This window comes from Nannobrachium achirus (genome assembly GCF_963921795.1).
Source record: "Nannobrachium achirus genome assembly, chromosome: 18".
In the NCBI taxonomy this organism is placed as follows: Eukaryota; Metazoa; Chordata; class Actinopteri; order Myctophiformes; family Myctophidae; genus Nannobrachium; species Nannobrachium achirus.
Window position 1 is genome coordinate 17,621,251 of NC_137825.1, and position 21,355 is coordinate 17,642,605.

Below are 21,355 nucleotides of genomic sequence, written 5' to 3' on the forward strand. Positions count from 1 at the left end.
CATTTTACTATTAGAAAAACATTCCACTTAGGATTAGGTTTAAGGGTTAAACATGATTTATACTCAGTTGCGTGCCAGTGTTGTGCACCGAAAAATTGCTGATCACTAAGCGCACAAGAGTTTATTTTTATTTTTATGGCTTAATAAAAGTATGGCTTCCATAAAATCAGGCTGTCCAAAAATGTTGAAGTCCGCTCGAGTATGGTAATACAAACCTGTGTGTGTGTGTGTGTGTGTGTGTGTGTGTGTGTGTGTGTGTCGCATGCATGTGTGTGGGCGTGCGCGTGCATGGCCCCCGGCTACCATCATAACAGTGACAGTGGCTCCAGTAGGTACAGGTAAAAGATCTGAGACGGCTGCCTGAGGCCAGGGTGCAACGATGGCTCTGCTCTCATAAAATCATAACACACTGTCTGCTGCTCCATTCATGAGAAACACTATACCGCCATGAGAGACAGACAGACAGACAGAGTTTGAGACAGACAGAGGTAAGAAGGGTGAGAGATACTGTACCGATTGCGTTGGTCCAGAGGGTCGTTTTCAGGCCAAGGACCCCTTAGTTGAGAGAGAGATGAAGCAGGGACCCCCACAACCTTTTCATATTTCCATATCGTTTCATTGTTTGACAGCACAATCATTAATGTATTTTTTATTCATGTTAATTTGTGTTTTCAGATATTTAACCACTTGAACTATCAATACTTCTCCCTCTACACCAAACCTATTTGCCGAAAATAGCCGATCTACAAGCTCACAATGCCTCGTAGCGCGAGGCAATTTTCTGATACTGATACTATAAGAAATGAAGAAAACCTGCCTCTTGATTATGCGATTACGGTAACCTACGTGGGCAAGATGAAGTGAGTTATTGGCCCAGCCCTAGGCCCACACTGTGGGTGGAGGATTAGCAGATAAAAGAGTCTGACATGACACATTTTAAAGGAAAGATTAGACTGTGAAGTGAATAAAGTGCAAAGTGAAGTGCTGTGGAGTTATTTGTTACTTGGGTGGGTGGGTGAGTGGGTGGTGGTGGTGGTGGTGGTGGGGGGCTTAACAGATGTTGAGGAAAGAAATCTAGTTCACAGGTCATAGCATATATGAAAACAGATGCTAGCAAATATAAACGGATGTTTGCAATATCATGAAAGGCAAACATAACAAGCACACATTACATTTCTATTACCCTTAGAGGAGTAGAATGAGAATTAGAATGTTTATTGTCACATCACAGGTTCACAGGTGTAAAGAAGTGTGTTTTTCTTCATTCTATCATTTTGAGGTATTCTGTGAGAAGATAGAGGTTGAGTGAGAGCAGAGCAAGAGAGTACATGGGTTATAAACAGGCTAATTAAACAAAGATATACACTGACTGTATACACAGATAGTGAATGTAATAGAGCAGTGAAGTTTGACGTCATTTACCCATCCTACCTGGTTCAGCCCCCCCCATTCTGAATTCCCATAGACTTTTTTCATATCGCGTCATATAAGAACTCTGTTCCAAACATAAACAGATGATTTAAGCGGTTTGACCCATATGGATATGAAGAATCAACTGATGGTGAGAAAACGCTACTGTTACTGTCGCCGAATTAGTTACATTTTCGCAAGACAAGGCTTTATCAAATATGAGTGACTGACTATCATAAACCATACAGAGCCACCTCCCCGACAATATCGCACAGAGCGTTAGTTTATTTTTGGACCACAATGCTTATATGAGATGATTTTAAGATGACCCAATGTTATTCTCCATAGAGAAATTACTTCAGTGAACCGGGGGATGAGCAAGTCACGTCAAGACTTCGCTGCTCTATGGCAGGTGATGTTTAGAATTTTAGCATATTATGCAGCCCTGCACATGTTCTTTTTTTTAAGTTAGGGTCATTAACCACTTTAAACCTGGTGTCCCTATTTTGTTATAGGCTATAAATGTCAAAGATTATCCAAAATGTAAAAAAAAATGACATTTCCCAATCTTTCAAATAAGGCAAAAACAAAATCAGATCTACAAGTTCACAACGTGTCGCATCACGGAGTGCTGTGAGCTTGTAGATATGCTATATCCGCTACTCATAACGATAAAGCACTTAACAACTTGAACCCCATGCATAAGGTTCGCCAAAAAATAGCAGATCTACAAGCTCACAATTCGTCCCGATGTATTGTGAGCTTATAGATCTGCTATTTTTGGAGAAGAGACTTGGTGCGGATTGAAAAATAAAAACTTCAGTTGCATCTCAGGTCCGTTTTTACTTAGACTAGAGGGGTTAAGTTGGTAAATAGTCCCAAATATCTGAGTCGTGAATTCATCCCATGTGAACGCTGGATAGTGAGTGGCTTTGATCCTGCCTGGGGGTGGGGGGTGGAGGAGGGGGGGTCTTTGCATTGTGTGTTGTTGAGTTGAGTGACTCACAGATGTAGCGGCGTCCCTGGCATCCATTCTCAGAGGCACGCATTCATCACTGGCATCTCACGAGGGGTCAAAGTTCAAGTTAGTCTCTCAAGTGGACCCCCCCCCCCGACACCGAAGGCCACCAGAGGAGAGACTTGAGTTGTTGTCGGGTGGAAACCTTGTATGTCCAAAACAGTTTTGTATATATCAGGGGTCTTCAACGTTTTCAGGCCAAGGACCTCTTAGTTGAGAGAGAGATGAAGCAGGGAGCCCAACAACCTTATCATAGATTCCATACAGTTTCATTGTTTGACAGCACAATCATCATTGTATTTTGGATTCATGTCAATTTGTGTTTTCAGATATTTAACCACTTGAACTGTCATTACTTAATAAACTTGACCTTTCACTCTGTACTTGGTCTGCTCTTGTTCCCCCCTACACCAAACCTCTTGTCGAAAATAACCGATCTAGAAGCACACAACGCCTGGCAGCGCGAGGTGTTGTTGAGTTTTTCTTTTTTTTTTTTTCAGTCTTGTATGAAAACAAATGTGAAACTTGGAGATACGAGGTTTCGGCCCGAAAGTGACGCATTGCTGAGAGCGATGGCGCCCGACAACAGAAATGTCTCCCCCGCGTTGAAAGAAATGGCCGAATGACCACTCTCACCATAATTATCACATTTGACGTGCAGTCAAAAGGGGCCTGGTTTCTTTTGCTCCTCCTCGGAAAGTGAATACCGATTCACCTTAGTCGCCAGGGAAACTGGAAGATGACGTGATTGTGTGTTTGTGACACTTTTGAAATATCACGTCTGTTTTATAATGCAGTGGTCCTCAAAACGGTTTAATTCAAAAAGACCCCCCCAGTTTTGGTGTGCGTCATTAGACCACGGACCCCCATTAGTTTGGTTCCTAACTATCAAAACTTTAGCTGGGGACTCCCTGGAACCCTCCCAAGGACTCCTGGGGGACCCCGGACGTATGCCTGTCACAATTATTACATAATTGTCTAATCGCAATTATATGAGATGATCGCAATTATTTTTGCATTAGTGTCATCGTTTCCATGTTGAAAAAAGTTCAGACATTTTCAAAATCTGCAAGCTCACAACACGCTGTTTTAAAATGTTTAAGTTATTTGTCATATCTACCCTGTTTAGGAAAACAGAAATTAATTATTTATTCATAATGTTCAATGCCAAAAACACAATTACCAGTAATCGCCAAGTACAATTTGTAATCTTGACAGCCCTGCCCTGACCCCACTTTGAGAACCGTTGTTTTAATGTATCACTCAATTGCTGTCGCTCATTTTCGTTCCCCTTGATTGGATTTTTGTTTTCTAGCGAGTCGGAATAATTGAGTTGCTTGTGTGTCACATCTATCAAATTTAATTTGAGTTACTGTGTGTCACGTCTATCAAATTTAATGTGATAAAGTGTCAGGTCCTGTTAGGGACTGTCATAACAACAACTGCAGAAAGACAAGAGACTATTTAAAATAAAGCCATCACTTCTGTCTCAATGATTTTTAGCTGACAGTTAAAAAGTGTTTCAATAAATATTCTCCTACTGTTGCTTTTTTAACTTGATTTTTATTTGTATTTTGTCACATGCACAACGATTCACAGGGTCAACATTTTACATAATTTTTATCATCATATTACAGTCCATATCATTCTTCCGTGGTGTCATTCTTCTGGGTTGTGTAATCAGTCCATTTCTCCCATTTGTCAAGAACCGTCTCCACCTGTATCCTGAGTCTATGTGTAAATCTCTCCTTCACATTTCCTGCACAATGCTGGCTGCCAGCTGCACCTTGACCAGATACATGTCATCTCCATGTGTGTTTTCCTGCGTCTAGTTTCCTAGATATAATACCACACTTGTCTTTGGTATTTCATATTTCAATATCTCTTTTATTACTGACCACACTTCATCCCAATATTTGTCAGTTTTTGGCTCCTACTGTTGCTTTTGGGTATTTAATGTACTACAATGCAAGCTGTGGAAGATACTGCTACCTTAACTACTTAATAATAATAATAATAATATCTCAAATTTATATTGGCACTTTGTTAAAGGAGTAGTTCATCCAAAAAATTACTTATTTTCTATCAATTACACACCCCATGAAGCCTTGAATTCATGCAGATGTATTTGTTTTTTTGTCGCATTTCTAAGCCAATCATTTGACCGGGTCATCGGTCAATAGGAGACTCAGTAGGAGACTCTTTCACTCATTGAGTCTCCACCGAATAGGGATGTTTAAGTGGTTAAACGCCAAGTATAAAAGTTATTTTCGATCTGTCCTAATGGAAACCGACATTCTCTCAAATTTTCCTCGTAACATACTGTATCTTAGGGAGAAAGATTTATGTATTTGACATAAACGTAAGGCACTGTTACTCTATGTAACAATGTAATTCATGGTTGTGCCGTGGATGAAAAGGTTATTTACAGGGGTGCCTTGAGCCAAAGATAACCCCAGAGAACCACTGCACTGGAAGCTAGTAAAACCAAAAATGTACAGAACTACCGGTAGTTCAGTACCGTTTGCCACTTTGAGGTATGTACCCGCTGTCAGAGAAATACAGCACTACCCTTCATTCACGGACACGTTTCTTTTTTCTCTTCAGTCTTAACCGACTTCACAATCCAAACTGCACACCCTTGGGGCGTCAACAATACACACGCCAAATGTGAAGGGGATTGGTTGAATGGTTCTTGAGATATTGGAACTAAGGAAAGACATAACTCACATACTCTCACTTTTGTGAAATCTATAGAGAAATGTTGCCTGGAAATGAGGAGGTATTGTCATCATTATATCCTAAGGAAAGTCCCTAGAAAAATGAATTTCGCCTTCTTACAAGTATGGGGCCGTCGTTCCAAAACAAATATGTGTTAGAACAAGTCCCAGAGCTATGCTGTTGCGTTTGCCGGCGTAAATGAATCATGTCTTTTACCCCAAAACAACTTCATGGGACGGAGATGGAAAGAATACTTGCCATCGCTTCATAAAGTTACCCTGATAGCCTCTTTTGAGCTGAAGGTCTGCTCCACTGCACCGTACTACAAACCTTAGTGGCAATTTAGCTCAGAAGAGTGTACAAGTGGAACCAAATGGACCGGGCCGTTTCTACTCTGTTGGGAGTTAAATTACCACTAAAGGTTTTACTGTAGTGTTTGTGTAGAATGTGTACATATATATCATGCACATTACAGTGCGGTTTGTTTGGGTGTTTATGGCCCATCATAAAGGCTGTCAGCTCTGCCTTTAGGAGCATATAATGAAACACTAAATCATCACCGGTAAACACATCACTGTGCCTTTTATACAGAATATTATGGTAAAACATATCGCTGCTGTCTGGCAGAAACCTTGTATGATTCTTCATGTTTTTTTTTTAATACATGAATGCCTTAGTCACGCACAAGTGTTGCACCAAAGTAGCAAAAATTGCTGATCTACATGCTCAACAAGTTAGTAAGCTTGTAGATCGGCTATACCCTCTACACACTTAAACGTTATGTTGGTTTGTTTACTACTGTTGAGTGGGAAAACAATGTTTCACATTAAGTTAATCATCTGGGGATCCCCCAAAATAAATTTGGGACGACCCACAGGTTGAGAACCAGTGCGTTAGATGATTGTGTGTGTCTTGTGTACTGATGGTTGGTTTTCCGTGTCCTCCGACAGTGGCAGGGCGAAACACAGGAGTTCTGCCCCAACGCCAAGATCGTCCTGGTGGGCTGTAAGCTGGACATGAGGACCGACCTCAATGTTCTGAGAGAGCTGTCCAAGCTACGACTCATCCCTGTCACCCACGAACAGGTGAGCAACACAACACACACACACCACCAGGGACGTCACAAGGGGGGGAAAAGTGGGACTGAGTTACTAGGGCCCAAGGTGGAGCGAGGGGCCTTAATACAAGCTCACAGCGCGGCACTCGGGCTGTGAGCTTGTAGATCTGCTCGTAGATCTGCTCGTGAAATGCTCATGAAAATGTGTGCAAATCTTTGAATATACGGTATGTATTTTTTAAGCGAACATTCGTAACTCAAATTTTGCTTCTGGGGGGTCCCTGGAACTAAATATTTTGAGATGGGGATCCGTAGCCAAATCCATATAATTTTGGGGGTCCTTCACATGAAAAAGTTTGAGCACCACTGACACAGAAACATCGGATTTGAAGTTTTCAAGATTTTTCAAAAATAGCAGATCTACAAGCTCGCAGCACGGCACTCGGTGCCGCGGCGTGAGCTTGTATATCCCAGAATTTGGTGCGACACCACTGCACACCACTGGCAGAGACAATACCACTTTAAACCTGCCGTCCACATTTTTGGGGCATGTCATTATAGGCGAAAAGTTTTCAAAAAAAATCTAAAATAGCTAATGCACATGCTCGGAGATCAGACCTTGTACTGTACCGCAACTCGTTCTGAATTTGTACATTAGATATTTGTTTGTCCGACACCGTTGTGTGTTATATAGTTATTGATAGAGTAATCACTTGCAGCCCTACTCTGGGGTGTGTGTGTGTGTGTGTGTGTGTGTGTGTGTGTGTGTGTGTGTGTGTGTGTGTGTGTGTGTGTGTGTGTGTGTGTGTGTGTGTGTGTGTGTGTGTGTGTGTGTGTGTGTGTGTGTGTGTGTGTGTGTGTGTGTGTGTGTGTGTGTGTGTGTGTGTGTGTGTGTGTGTGTGTGTGTGTGTGTGTGTGTGAATAAAATACCTCAGATCATGGACATACTGTATGGCTTCCCCTTCGGGATGATTCACTTTTGGGTTGAAAAGGTTAACCACTTAAGTCTTAAGCCTATGTATTTCATTATACGACGAATATATTCATGCATAGAAGGAAGCATGAGGTCAGTCCGTTGTCTCCCCAGGCGCGGCAGAGGGAGAGCAGAGCCCAGGATTACATATGCAATTGGCACCGGGTGAAAATGGGTTACAAAATCGTCACTAACCCTATACCTATCCCTAACCTCTATGGAAGCGCCACCACTCAGACAATGGGCCTCTTAAGTCTGACATCATTTTGTAGGCGGAGGAGAAATTCTGGTGCCAAGAGGCACCAACGCCTGTGAATCTTTTTACTATAAGTTAATTCTTCTTCTCTTTCTTGTTGACAGGAAAGTGGTAGAATTATTATTATTATTATTTTTGTCTCGGATCTGTTGAAATAGCGAGGGACACAGCACTGCCCATATTGACAATAAATCTGCTTGGCACCTGACTACAAAATGATGTCATGGCTTAAATTAAGAAGCCCATTAGAAGTAAATGTCGGAATGGCAGCATGTCGGAATGGAGAGACTGAGAGAGGCCCCCGAGGGGTGAGGATCTGTGAAGGGCTCTCAGAGCTTAATAGCATTTCCTTTACAAATGCCATTCCCACAGCCATTTTATTTATTTATTTCTATTTGGACTGATTTGCTGCTGCAGTGATTTCCATTAGTATACTTTTGTATTTTGATTTGTATACTGCCTGAAAAAACCAGAGCATTTTATTCGACTGCCCTCAGTGTGCATAAAGCAAAAACTCGAGCAAATGGCTTCTGAAAACAAGTTAGTTCAGGGTCCTGAACTCCCAAATATGAAAGCACGCGGCGCATAAATGGCTCTGTAATAAGACCAGGGACCCGGGGGTGAGAGACAGACCCGTACGACGTAAAGTGGAATAATTGTTTTGTTGGCGTCTCTGAGCAGTGAACAGCTGCGTGGCCTACATGAATTTTAATGGCCTATTTTCTGTATTGATACGATTTCTACCTCCATATCGTCTATGTCGGGCGGAAACCTCATATGTCCGAAACCAGTGGTGGAAAAAGTACTCACATTCTTAACTTAAGTAGAAGTATCAATACTGTAATGTATTGTAAATATACTCTGTTACAAGTAAAAGACTGGTATTCAAAATGTACTTGGATAAAAGTATGAAAGTATTGGCATCAAAAAGTACTTAAAGTACAATTTTTTGGGGAAAATAGCAGATCTACAAGCTTGTAGATCGGCTATTTTCAAATAGCCACGGTATTAAATAGGGCTAAAGTGGATTAACGTATATGTATAAAAATATTTAATTTATATCTGCAAAGTAACTAGTAACTAAAGTTTTCAAATAAATGTAGCGGAGTAAAAGTACAATATTTGGATCCGAGATGTAGTGGAGTAGAAGTAAAAGTATTGGAAATTGGAAATAGCCTACTCAAGTACAAATATCTCAAAACTGTACTTAAGTACAGTACAGCAGATCTACAAGCTCGAAATGCATCGCTTCGCGCCGCGTTTTCGAGCTTGCGGGTCTGCTACTTTTGATGCTTTTGTGTGACGCTGTACTATGATAGAGTAAGGGAATTCATTTACGGAAAAAAACACACAAAACATTAGAATGTAGAGATAGGAGTTTTCTGCCCGACAGCAACAATATGGAAAACAGTCCTCGGCGGGCCAACAAATTAGAGTATGTTCTTACAGCGCTCAACAATGCTAACAACTTTAATGGTGTAAACAATCTATCTAGAACGGTGTGCTCAGGGGAGCGCAGATCTCTGCCAGGAGGAGGCCAGCCCACTACTACAGATGGGATTTATGGCTCTTTGAAATGAGCCGGATCTCTGGTTGTATTGTATCGTTCCTTTCAAAGAGCCGTTCAAAAGACTGGCACATTTTAGTTACTAGTTACTTTGTAGATTTTGATCATAATTACAAATAACTTCAACCCTATATATATTTATTTCGGACATATATTGGTACGTACCTGCTTCATTGTTTGTAGATCGGCCATTTTCAAATGATTTTTCTACATTCTATTCATTTGAAAACCTGTGAAACAGGACATTCTGCATAATGACTACTTTATACTATTGGTACTTTAAGTACATTTTGATACCAATACTTTTGTACTTTTACTCAAGTATTAACATTCCAAACTTCTACTTGTGGCAGAGTATTTCCACATTGATTGCAGTATATATATTGTTTTTTTTAGGAATTGAGTACTTTTCCCACCACTGTTAATTAGAAAGGAACGGCTCCTTACGGCGAACTGGATCCCATCGTTCATTTCAAAGAGCCGTTCAAAAGACTCGATTCGTTCCCAAGCGTCCCACCTCTACTCCCTACCTCCCCCATTGTTGTGTCTGTGTGCTGCGTGTGACGGCAATGTTTTAGAGATGTGTGTGTGTGTGTATGAAAAGGCACTACTGCTGGGCAATGTGGTGGGGGGAGGGATTGTTAATTCCTTGCATGAGTTATGTTTGTGCAGGGAGGGGGGGGGGGGGGGGGGGGGGTCAACTGGGAACACAAATCAGCCCAAGTACCAGTGTTGCTGAGAGAAATATAAGCAACCAGGTGTATGAAAACAAGCCCAAAATAAGCACACATGAGCACTTTAAACCTATACATCGGCTACTTAAAAACCACGACCTGCAACTAGCGATATTTACACGCAACCAGGCCTGGAATTTCGTCATTTTAGGGGCAGGTCAATTTTTTTTAGGGCACAAAGGCCAAATGCCAGGGCAGGAAGGCCATCAAACAAAACAAGATTCTATTCCATTGTAAGAATTTGTTGAATTTAAGGGATGATAACCTAATCTGCAGTGAAATAGATACATTATATTTACAGTGTGATCCATGCTCAGCCCTGCAGCATCATAGTCACTGGATTGGTTTAAAGACTTGAGGGAGTCAAACAAAATACACTGGAGTCCTATTGTCAAGACAGAGGAGAACGTGGTACAGTCAGCTGGGGCATTAAGGCCACTGTTCTATGCTTTTATTTTTTCTTGCTTTATTGTAATCATTTTAATTATTTCTTTTTTATGTTAAGCACTTGTGCTTCATTTTATGTTCTGTAAAGCACTTTGAGCTGCATTTCATGTCATGAAAGGTGCTATACAAATAAAGTTTTATTATTATTATTATTACTGTGGCCTCAGAGCATGACATTGGTTTGAGGGGCAAAAGGCCAAACTGAGGGGCAACGGCGGCCATGGCCTTCATGAAATTACTGCCCTGCACGCAACTACAGAAAAACAAGCCCAAAGTCACTTATCGTAAGCACACATGCCAACACTGCCAAGTACCCCTGATTGCAGTACCGTTGTTTCCAGTTGAGATTGGCAGATTTCACTCAGGTTTTTTTCATCTCACTCACGTCACTTTGTCTGCTGACCTCACACGTACAGCAACGAAATAAATAGAAAATAAACAAAAATAAAAATAAAACAATTCACAGGAGGCACGCAGTGATCACCCCATGATGTGCACTGCAATGTAGTTTCAAATGCACTACATTGCAGCCGTTTTTTTAGAGTGAAAAATTAAGAAGACACGTGTGACATGTTGGATCTGGGCAGCTTGCCCCAGGAAATGTGCCAAGCTCAATAGGGAACAACGGTATATGCAGTGAGGATCATATACCCCCCTCTTCTGGTGAATGGCTTTACTGTACAGCAACAATGATGGAACATTTGCCGCCCAGACAGTGACATTGACCATATAAGTTTGAAGATGCTTAAGGGTGATTTATATAGTGAAATATATGGGTCATCTGCTAAGTTTGATAAATGCTATAACTTTGTATGGTTTCATTGAGCATGAACAGTATGAAGATGCAGTAGTTATATCCTGAATTATAATGCCATTTGCTTTCCTGGTGAGAATGAGCAGACGGCAGCAGATGGCTGTTAAAGATAAAGAGCACCAAAAGCATCTTTGACAGAATGTCATCACATTAAGCTCTGATATGGAAAGTTAGAGAATAGCTTCTATGAATGTCTACCTGTGCACAGTGTTGTGAGCCCCCTGTTGATTGCAGTTGGTTTACTAGCAACGCCGTCTCTCCACGTTGAGAATATCGTTTTCAAAAGAACTCTCCACATTTTAATTCAAACGTTATCGCCTTCCACCAAAGAAATGGTGTTAATTTAAGCAGCTGCTGTGTTTATCTGGTGGTTCAAACAACATGGTGTAGAGGGAGGCCAGGCCTCTGGGTGGACACATGGCCTCTCTGTGCATGTGCTGGGCACTCTTGAGGCAGTGTGGGGGTCGCCAAATTGTTTTGGGGGGTCCCCAGATGATTAACTTAATGTGCAACATTGTTTTCTCACTCAAAAGTAAACAAACCAACATAACGTTTAAGTGTATAGAGAGCATAATTATGCACATTTCTAAAGTGACAATTTAAGGACTTTTTAATGCTTCTAAAATGACAAATTAAACATTGGTCAAATAGTCAAATATCAGAGGCAGAAATTGTGAAAATAGCCGATCTACGTCAGCTATAGCCGTTATGAGCTTGTAGATCTGCTGTTTTGGGCAACAAGGTTTAAGTGTAGAGCTTGGAGATCTGCAACTTTCACTATTTTTTTTAAAGAGAATTTCGAAAAGGCTATATTTATTTCCGACCCCTTAAAGTTGCTATAAGCCGTTTTCTGCTGACATAAGCAGGAACCATGCAATTGCTTTTTTATTTTTTATTTTTTTATTTTATTACATTCAGACTGCCAAATAAGCAGACCAATCAGGACCGCCTCTTGTTCTTGTTCAGATTGGTTGACCTGTCTGTCAATCCTTTTAGCCCCGGTCGACTGGTTCATGCACCAATGAGCTGCTAGTGACAGAGCTTCTTATAGATAAAATAATAGTTTTGGAGGCAGACTGCGGCTCCTAGAAGCACCGCACAGACTAGATTTTTTTTAGGGAGCATTGTTAACCGTCTGAATATATAAAAAATTTAAATAAGCAATTGCATGTCAGCAGAAAACTGCTTATGGCAACTTTAAAATTGGGTCCTTTGACCCACAAACGGTCCGGGACCCACTGTTTGGGAAACACTGCTGTGGAGTACATTGCCTGAACAGCGGCTGATTTTCCTTTTGATTCCCATAGAAGTACATACTGTATATACTCAGGTTCTCTACACAAGTCCCCAATCAACAGTGCTCTATTATGTCTCTCCACCAATCAGCATGGTCTTTGTTGCTAAGTGCACAGCGCACCGCGACAGCGCCCAGAGAATAAAGAAAGGAAGAAGTGTGCACTGACCTCTGCGTGAGACCTGCTAATAATCAGTGGTGGAAGAAGTCTAGATCTACAAGCTCACCGTGCGACACATTGTGAACGTGTAGACCTCTATTTTTGAATAGCCAAAAACAAACCCTGGTAATGGGAACATTTTCCTTGAAGAAAATACATTAATATTTGCAGTGTCTGTGCTTGAACTCATGTACTGCCACAGAGAGTTCACAAGTGTTAATGTAGCTTTCATAGTGAACCTACTCACTCGTACCGTCTGATGACAACATGACAGGCGACTGAGCAAAATATTTTCAATGAAAGCCATTGAAGCCAGTGACATGAAGATACAAAGATACACCTGACGTTTGTACAAAGCTACAATCTAAGTTGAGCTGGCTTCAACCACAGATAGAAGCTACGGGGTGTTGTTTAAACATTTCCACTCACCTTCGCTCGCCACACAGTTCGTGCTTGTGAAAGGGGGGTGGGGGAAGACTAATTATTTCTGTTGGCTAGTTCCATCTTCTTTTTAATGGCAGGCTTTATTTTCCTTTATAATTGTTGTGCCACACTTGATGACGTCAACGAGCTCGTTGTGCAACAATTAAACAGCAACTGCTTTGCTTTGTAGCTCCGTAACGTTTGTAGCTGCCAATTTGAGCGTATCATGAGTGTTCAAATGGACCCATTTGGTCACATTTGTACCCAGTTAAATTAACACAGAAGATTGTGTAACCTGGCTCAGCTGAAAAAAGAAAGATGATTCAAGATGCTAAATCAGTAGGGCTCGCATCTTCATCCTCTCTCATTACAATTACGATCCTAATTGGACCTCGTCGACGTCGCTGATGAAAGGGAGAGGAAGCTGATAGTGCCCCGCCGTGCTGAAGTTCAGCCGACCTCGATGAACGGCACATAAGCTCACATTTTCCACACTAGTTTTATAGTTGCAGAGAAAGGCCTGTGAATATTTTATAGGCGTGCAGGCGAGCTCTGCTTTTTTGTTGCCCCAGCTAGCAATTGTATCTCTTACATCAAAGGATGTGGAGAATATTCATTACCTAGTGGACCAAGAGAATAATACAGTTATCAATCTTATTTTATGGCATTTCTGAAGACTGGGCCATGAACTAGTTTTGAACTGCGGATTGTGGATACGTTCAGATTCAGATAAGAGTACTTGATTTACAGACCAGCTCATGGCCTTGTGGTTAAAGTGTCCGCCTTATTGAGACTGGGAGGTTGGGGTTCAATCCTCCATAAGAATGCAGGTACCCGTGCCTCCCTGCTTAGCACTCAGCATTAAAGACAAAATGAAATTAAGTTTTCCACTCACTCCACTTCCTGATAGTGACGCAGTTCCTCCTGAAACGGTCCAGAAAGGAGGTACAGAGCACTTGGGTGAATGTGATATGATGGTCAAAAAGTAGGCAGGCCATAACTCATTGAAGACATTATGTAAAGAACGGGCGGGCTGACAATTGGCATTCAGTATCACAGTGTCGCGTATACTGTGAAGTATACATTTTCTTGATGTTCGTCATCACACAAGACGTTTCTGTTGGGGCTGGGCTTAGGGCTCTAATTGTTTCATTTTAATACACAAATACTTTTCCCTTTTTTGGCATCCAGTGTTAGGTATGGCCATATTATCACTACAAATATGCTCTAAAAGTGTGAAAAACATATTTTTGATTTCATTCTGACTTAGAGCATCAAGTCCCTGCGACTTACTAGTGGCATGTCCAGAAGATGTACTTGTACTGTACATCATGTCACACACTGGCATCATGTCAAGGGGTTGTCCACGTGGTTCTCTATTTGTTCCCAAAGGCTACTTACTTAATTTTACATTTCAAAAGTAATCTTCCCAACATTGTTTATCGTCTCTGTTGTGTGGATACCTTTTATGAAAACGGTTAATGTACTTTTCAGGATTCAAATAAAAAAGCAAAAGTAACAGATCTATAAGCACAAAACGACGACGCTTGGCACCAACTTCTGTCAGATCTGCTTCTTTTGATAGTTTTGTGTGACGCTGTAGTATGATCAAGTATGCCTAGCGTGATAATTCACGCAAAACGTTTAAATGGAGGATAGTGCCCCACAGCAACGATATACTGTACCACAGGGGTCTTCAACAGGGGGTCCGGGTCCCCTAGGGGGTCCTCAGAGTTACTACAGGGGGGTCCTCCAAATCTTTGAGAGATGCTGAGCGTTGTGAGCTTGTAGATCAGCTATTTTCAGCAAAGAGTGTGTGTAGAGGGGAAAAAGAGCAGACTAAGTACAGAGTGAAAGTTGACGGTTCAAGTGGTTAAATATCTGAAAACAAATTGACATGAACCCAAAATACACTGATGATTGTTGCTGTCAAACCATGAAACTATATGGAATCTATGAATAGGTTGTGGGGGTCCCTGCTTCATCTCTCTCTCTCAACTAAGGGGTCCTTGGCCTGAAAACGTTGAAGACCCCTGCTGTACAGTATGTGATATTTCAGTAGATTGCTGACGCCACTGTTTCTCTGTCCCATCTCTAGGGTACCAACTTGGCGCGGCAGATCGGAGCTGTGGCGTACGCCGAGTGCACCTCCAAGTATTCGGAGAACAGCGTCCGCGACGTGTTCCACGTCACCACCCTGGCGTCCCGCGTCAACCGGCCGCCGCTCAAGCGCACCGGCTCGCGGCGCGGCCTCAAGCGCGTCTCGCAGCAGCCGCCCCGGACTGAGATACTCGAGCACCCTCCCGCCATCCGAAAGGACCGTGCCAAAAGCTGCGTGCTCATGTAGGAGTAGAGGACGGGGGGGCCGGAGCGGAGCCAGTGACCCAGATGGGAAGGGGTGCAGAGACATTGTGTACAATACTACATTCTATTTATTTGGTTGAGTCCTGTCGAATCTTTGCACTGCGAAAAAAAAAGAGAGAAAAGGACAATGTGATTTAAAAACAACAGAGAATGCTATGCTATGGAATTCTTTGGGGGGGAATTGTTTGTTTCGTCATTGACGTTTTGCTTTCATTACTGTTTTTTATTTTGTATTTTTTGTTATTTTCGTGGCCTCGTTTTAACTGGGGCAAAGCCACTGTTAGGAAGTATTTCCTTTGAAGCCCATTAACGTGACTTTAATGGATGAAGTGACCACGGACACGAATGGGTTTGCTAAGCTGATGAAAACGAACGACGGAGGACAAACTAAACGTGGATGGAAAGGAACGGAGAGGCGAGAAAAAGAGAACACTGTTGGAGCACAAAATGTCCGGTTCAAAAGGAAACGGTTGACCTCTATTATTGTTGTTTCATATCCTGAAATGCCGTTCTCTTCAGCGTTTAAAGCTGCAATCCGCAACTTCTTTTTGTCCTCTACCCCGACAGAGAGGACATTTGTAAACCGTACAGCCCAGGATTCGAACCGCATGTGGAGCCAAACAACTGCCGCTCAAGCAAGAGGTATTCCACCCTTGGTCAGCGGAGGATAATTTTGGGCCTATGAGCTTCAGGCAGGGCTACTTGTCAACAAGTAGGTTTCCTGCTCCAGTGGTTCTCAAAATGGGGTTCTGGGACCCCCAGCAGTCCTTGAAAATAACTTAAACCCTAAAGATTAGCTATTTTAAAACAATTCTGAAGATTTTTGAAAAATGTGCAATGACACATTATGTCAATACAAATATTGTATTGATATAGATTTTCCACAAAATGTGCCGCGATATGAGCTTCTATACAAAGTATAAAATATGATTAAAGTGGTTAAAATGATTGCGACACAATTATTAACACATTTTGCTGGGTACTCCACCAATGGGCTTATCAACTTCCTGAAGAAAAACTTTGCCTGAATAACCTCCCTCTGCTCTGAGCTTCAGTTTGTAACCCATCACCATTGGCTGAATAATTTAAGTGTTATCCTCCCATTGGCTAAATTAATTCACTATGTAGTCCTTGGCCACATGAGCACTTGGGTGGACCCCTGGGGGTCCCCGGAACCCAAGTTGAGAACCACTGGTGTAGCGAGAGTGTATCCGGGATTGCAGCTTTAACAGAATTAAAGCACAATAAGAAGCACACGTACGTGTTCGGAGTTTATCTGTAGCCTAAATGTCAGGGAAAATTATTATTGTTCCACTTTATTTAATGACATTTGAAAGGTTTCTAGCCCGGAGAGACAAAGGAGGGGAAAAAGAAAATAGAGAATACAAATACTAATAATAATGGGCCTCGACGATACTTAATTTTTCTAAAACCACAAGTGCTTTTAAGATGGAGAATTGAGTAATCGCTCACCACATTAATACTGACGTGTTGTGAAATTAACATTGTTCTGATAAAATGGCTCTAGGCTACGTGGGGACGTGCAGTCACAGAGGGACAACGAGAGACTGTTTAGCTTGATTCATGCTTGGCTGCACATCGGAAACGGCAGATCTTACAAGCTCACCAGCTTTTTCAGATCTGCTATATTCGATGCAGCCATTCAGTGTAAATCAGATCCCTGGATGAAACTTTGTCGCACCACCCGAAAAATATATATAAAAAAGACATTTTGAAATGGGGAAAAAAAGGAGATGACTCAATTAAGTCAGATGTCACATTGAACTGATAAAAAGTGTTGACTCAAGTCGGATGGATGTCACTCCTCACAAGGTGACTGAAAGTTTTTAAAAAATGAGCCTTTATGCTGTATGTGTGATGCCGAAATAAAAATAATTTTGCTCTGCTGCCTGGTGGAATGTCTTATTGCGACCGTAAGGTCGCAGTTTAGTATCAAAACCTCCACCGGCCGTCCGTCGGTCGGTCGGTCGGTCACACGTCACACGTCACACCTTTGCCCTGCTCATATCTCCGCATCAGTATGACATCACACTGCTGACATCAGTATGACATCTCAATGAACCTTTGTGTACGTTGCTGTGGCAACAGTCTGTTGTTGCTGGTCTGTTAGTGTACGTTAGCAACCACCTTAGCAAGCATGGTTTTACCCTAGCAACCAACTGTTTACCCTAGCAACCAACTGTTTACCATAGCAACCATGTTTTTTTTACCCACCAACTGTTTACCATAGCAACCATTTTTTTACCCTAGCAACCAACTGTTTACCATAGCAACCATGTCTTTTTTACCTTAGCAACCAACTGTTTACCATAGCAACCATGTTTTTTACCCTAGCAACCAACTCTTATATTGGTAAAACAAACTTTTGGCCTATTTGTGGAGATAAGCTGGCGATAAGGTCTGAGTCGAAGAAATGCTTCTTTCCTGGCAAGAATTGCCCCTTTATACTGTAGGGCTCGTTTGTGTATTGTATGACATCACGCCACATCATCGGCTGAGGACTGTGTGATGTCATCATATCTCCATATATGGAGACATAAGTTGTTCATGCCCAAATATGGGCTGGTGAGGTCAGACTTAGTGTGATGCGTAGGTTATCTCCATATATGGAGATTCAACTTCAATGAGTAACCATGGCAAACTGTCAACTGCCCGTATGTCTTGATAATTGGTAAAACAAACTTTTGGCCTATTTGTCCCGATTAGGGAGTCTTACTGGTTAATACATATAGTGCATATCACAGTCATCTGCTATCCGTCATGCTCGGAGAGGTCCCTGAACTTCCAGGGCAAAAGCGAATTTTCTTGAGGACGCTTTATCTGAAGAAGATACGGTTGCTGTTTAGATTCTGCTTTGAGAAGAAAAAACAAACAAACACAAAGCTTTCTCTGAATGAGAGACGATGGAATAATTTCTCTTACAAAAAAGGTTGTAAGTTTCACCAACTGGATGGAAGGCCTTTCACTCGTAATGTGTCTGAACAGCATCCCTGCTCTGCCTTCAATGGAACAAATTATACAAGAGAGCTTTTGCTTTTCCCCATAGTCTGTCTGCACTTTATACTATTAGATGTTTTATTGAAACACTTTGTGTTTTGAATTGTTAAAATGGCCAGTCACTGAACATGTTGTTGTAGTACAGTTGTTATGTCTCACCAGAGTCCGGTCCAGCTTTGCCTTGGGATTTTGTGACAGCTGTATACGGGGACAGGTCGCCATTCCGACACATCCCCATTCCGATCACCAGGTTAGCATTCCCCAATCTCCATTCCGACACTAACCCTATATCTAACCCTAACCCTAAACTTAACCTCTATGGAAGTGTCGTCACTCCGACAATAAGAAGTCAATTTCGGAGTGGCGACATGTCGGAATGGAGAGCGACACCCTGTACTTAAGTACAATTTTGAGGTATTTGTACTTTACTTGAGTTATTCCAATTTCCAATAGTTTTTCACTTTGGGACCGCTGTGACAACTTCAGGCCAGGCCAGCTTGTGCTGACGAGGCGGAACACACTGCACCAAGCACGGGGATCCTACCACTATACCTGACTGCAAGGACAGAGTACTGTGAGTACCAAGATTGATTAGCGTACCTTTTTTTTTTTCCCGAAATGTAAACGGCACTGGTACGGTCAGACATTAAAAGGCTAAAAGGATGACACAAAAAAACATCCTGGGGACTTGATTACTGAATTTCCCCCTTGGGATAATAAAGGTATCTATCTATCTATTACATTGTGGTCCTCTATATTCAATGCATTGACATAGCACTAACTTACTTTACTTGTTGCTGCACTTGACATTTTTTATTTATTCCTAGATCAGTGGTTCTCAAACCTTTTAATTTCAAGGACCACCATAACTCTGAGAGTTACAGACCTGTAAGGGTCCATTTGGAACCCCTTCAAGGAACCCAGAGGGTCCCATGGAGTGGAGAACCACTGTCCTAGACCTTTTTTAGTCCCTCGGCATCGACCGATACGCAAGTTATGGGTATCTGAATCTGTATTGTGAGGGAAAACATTCTATCCGTGCATCTCTAGTGGCAGGAGAGGACTTTATCTGGGGTCATCATGGGTGCTGCATGGAGCCATCTGGGAAGCAGAGAAGCAGGTGGGGATGGAGAGGCCAGCCCACAACCCTGAAAACACCAAGGCACAGCACAGCCCCTGGGCCCTGGGAACAGCCGTCGCCCTCAGCATCATGGAACTATGTGTTGGGTGAGTGCGTGTGTTAACGTGGTGGGGACACATGTTCTTTTACACCAGGGGTCTTCAACAGGGGGTCCGGGACCCCTAAGGGGTCCTCAGGGTTACTACAGGGGGTCCTCCAAATCTTCCAATCCTTTTTATATTAACAACTTGAACCCTAGTGTCCATATTCTGAGAACTGTAGCCACAAATAGCAGGTCTACAAGTTCACAACGCCTCGCGCTTCATGGCGTTGTGAGCTTGTAGATCGGCTATTTTCAGCAAAGAGGTTTAGTGTAGAGGGGGAAAAAGAGCAGACTAAGTACAGAGTAAAAGGTCAAGTTAATTAATTATTGATGGTTCAAGTGGTTAAATATCTGAAAACACAAATTGACATGAATCCAAATTACACTGATGATTGTGCTGTCAAACGATGATGGAATCTATGAAAAGGTTGTGGGGGTCCCTGCTTCATCTCTCTCTCAACTAAGGGGTCCTTGGCCTGAAAATGTTGAGGGCCCCAGTTTTACACTTAAGTTGTGAGTAAATAGCTGATCTACAAGCTAACAACGCATCACTATGTGGTGTGTCTTTAGCTTGTATTTTTTTTCCCACTATTTAAAATAGGGCTTAGGTGATTAATTCATAATGTCTTTTTGTAGAAGACAACCACATTTATCTTTTGTGTCTCCAGCTGCAAAGGTTTGGGGAAATATGTAGACACCGGCGTCTACATTTCCCAAAAGGAAATGCATGTATTTAATTCAGTCTGACCAGACAGGAGAAAACGTATGCATCCCCACTGCTGGGAATTCAACCCTCATCTCCGTGGGTGTCGCACCAAACTCTGGACCCTGGGTACAAAGATTTACTGTGGGCCCCCCATGAACGTTATTCATAGGGGGAGGGGGGGGTTTAACCCATTTAGACTGGGAAAGCATTATTACGCATTCTTTTGTGCTTTAACTGTTGAAAAATAGCAAATACATTATACAAAATTTCAAAAAAGGTTTTTTGAAAAAACGGTTTCTATGTCAGTGGTGCTCAAACTTTTTCATGTCAAGGACCCCCAAAATGATATATATTTGGCCACACCCCCATCTCAAAATATTTAGTTCCAGGGACCCCCCAGAAGCAAAATTTGAGTTATAAATGTTCGCTTACATAATATTCAAAGATTTGCACACATTTTCACAACTATTCAAAAATAGCAGATCTATGAGCTCACAGCGCAGCACAGGGTGCGGTGCCGTGCTGTGAGCTCGTAGATTTGCTATTTTTCAATAGGGTTCCCCAATAGGCGGCCCACGGGCCATTTGCGGCCCGCAGGGCGCTACTGTCTGGCCCCCACCTACCCCAGTAATAACGGTGGTACAAATTTGTACGATCTTTCGCAAATCATACAAGGCCGTCGCACAAAAGTAGTGAAAACAGCAGATCTACAAGCACACAACGCCTCGCGGTGCGAGGCGTTGTGTGCTTGTAGATTGGCTGTTTTCACTAGTTTAAATAATTTTTAAAATGATAAATGCAAAACGAATGGTTTTGGACATACAAGATTTTCACCCGACAACGACAATATCTGAACTGTCGCAGTCGCTGGAGTAGCGGGAACGCCGCCGTCGCCCCCTGCAATGTTGTGGCCCTCGGCTTGGTACCCTAGACATAATTCGACCCTTGGGGAAAACTAATTGGGGAACCCTGAGCTAAAGTATAAAATAATGAAGGCCCCCTCCCCCTCATCTTGGGCCCTAGTAACTCAGTCCCACTTTTCCCCCGCCTTGTGACGCCCCTGGCCACCTGGATGTACACTCAGAGACGATGCACAAGCCAGAGGACTGGTGAAGGACAGAGGTGATTCAGAGAGCATTATGGTATTGCTCTCCTCTAGGCTACTCTCTG

The 21,355-nt window shown here is 42.3% G+C and overlaps 1 protein-coding gene across 1 annotated transcript in view; it reads left to right on the forward strand.

The window, feature by feature from the left end:
- The window catches only part of LOC308303622 (rho-related GTP-binding protein RhoN-like), a gene marked incomplete at both ends in the record, with an annotated part of 64,185 nt that extends 48,964 nt beyond the window's left edge, over positions 1–15,221 (forward strand). Inside the window, 2 exons of the mRNA XM_080748052.1 lie at positions 6,100–6,234; positions 14,973–15,221. Of these exons, the coding sequence (XP_080604178.1) occupies positions 6,100–6,234; positions 14,973–15,221 (384 nt within the window). The remainder of the gene's footprint in view (positions 1–6,099; positions 6,235–14,972) is intronic.
- Between the last annotated feature and the right edge of the window lie 6,134 nt (positions 15,222–21,355).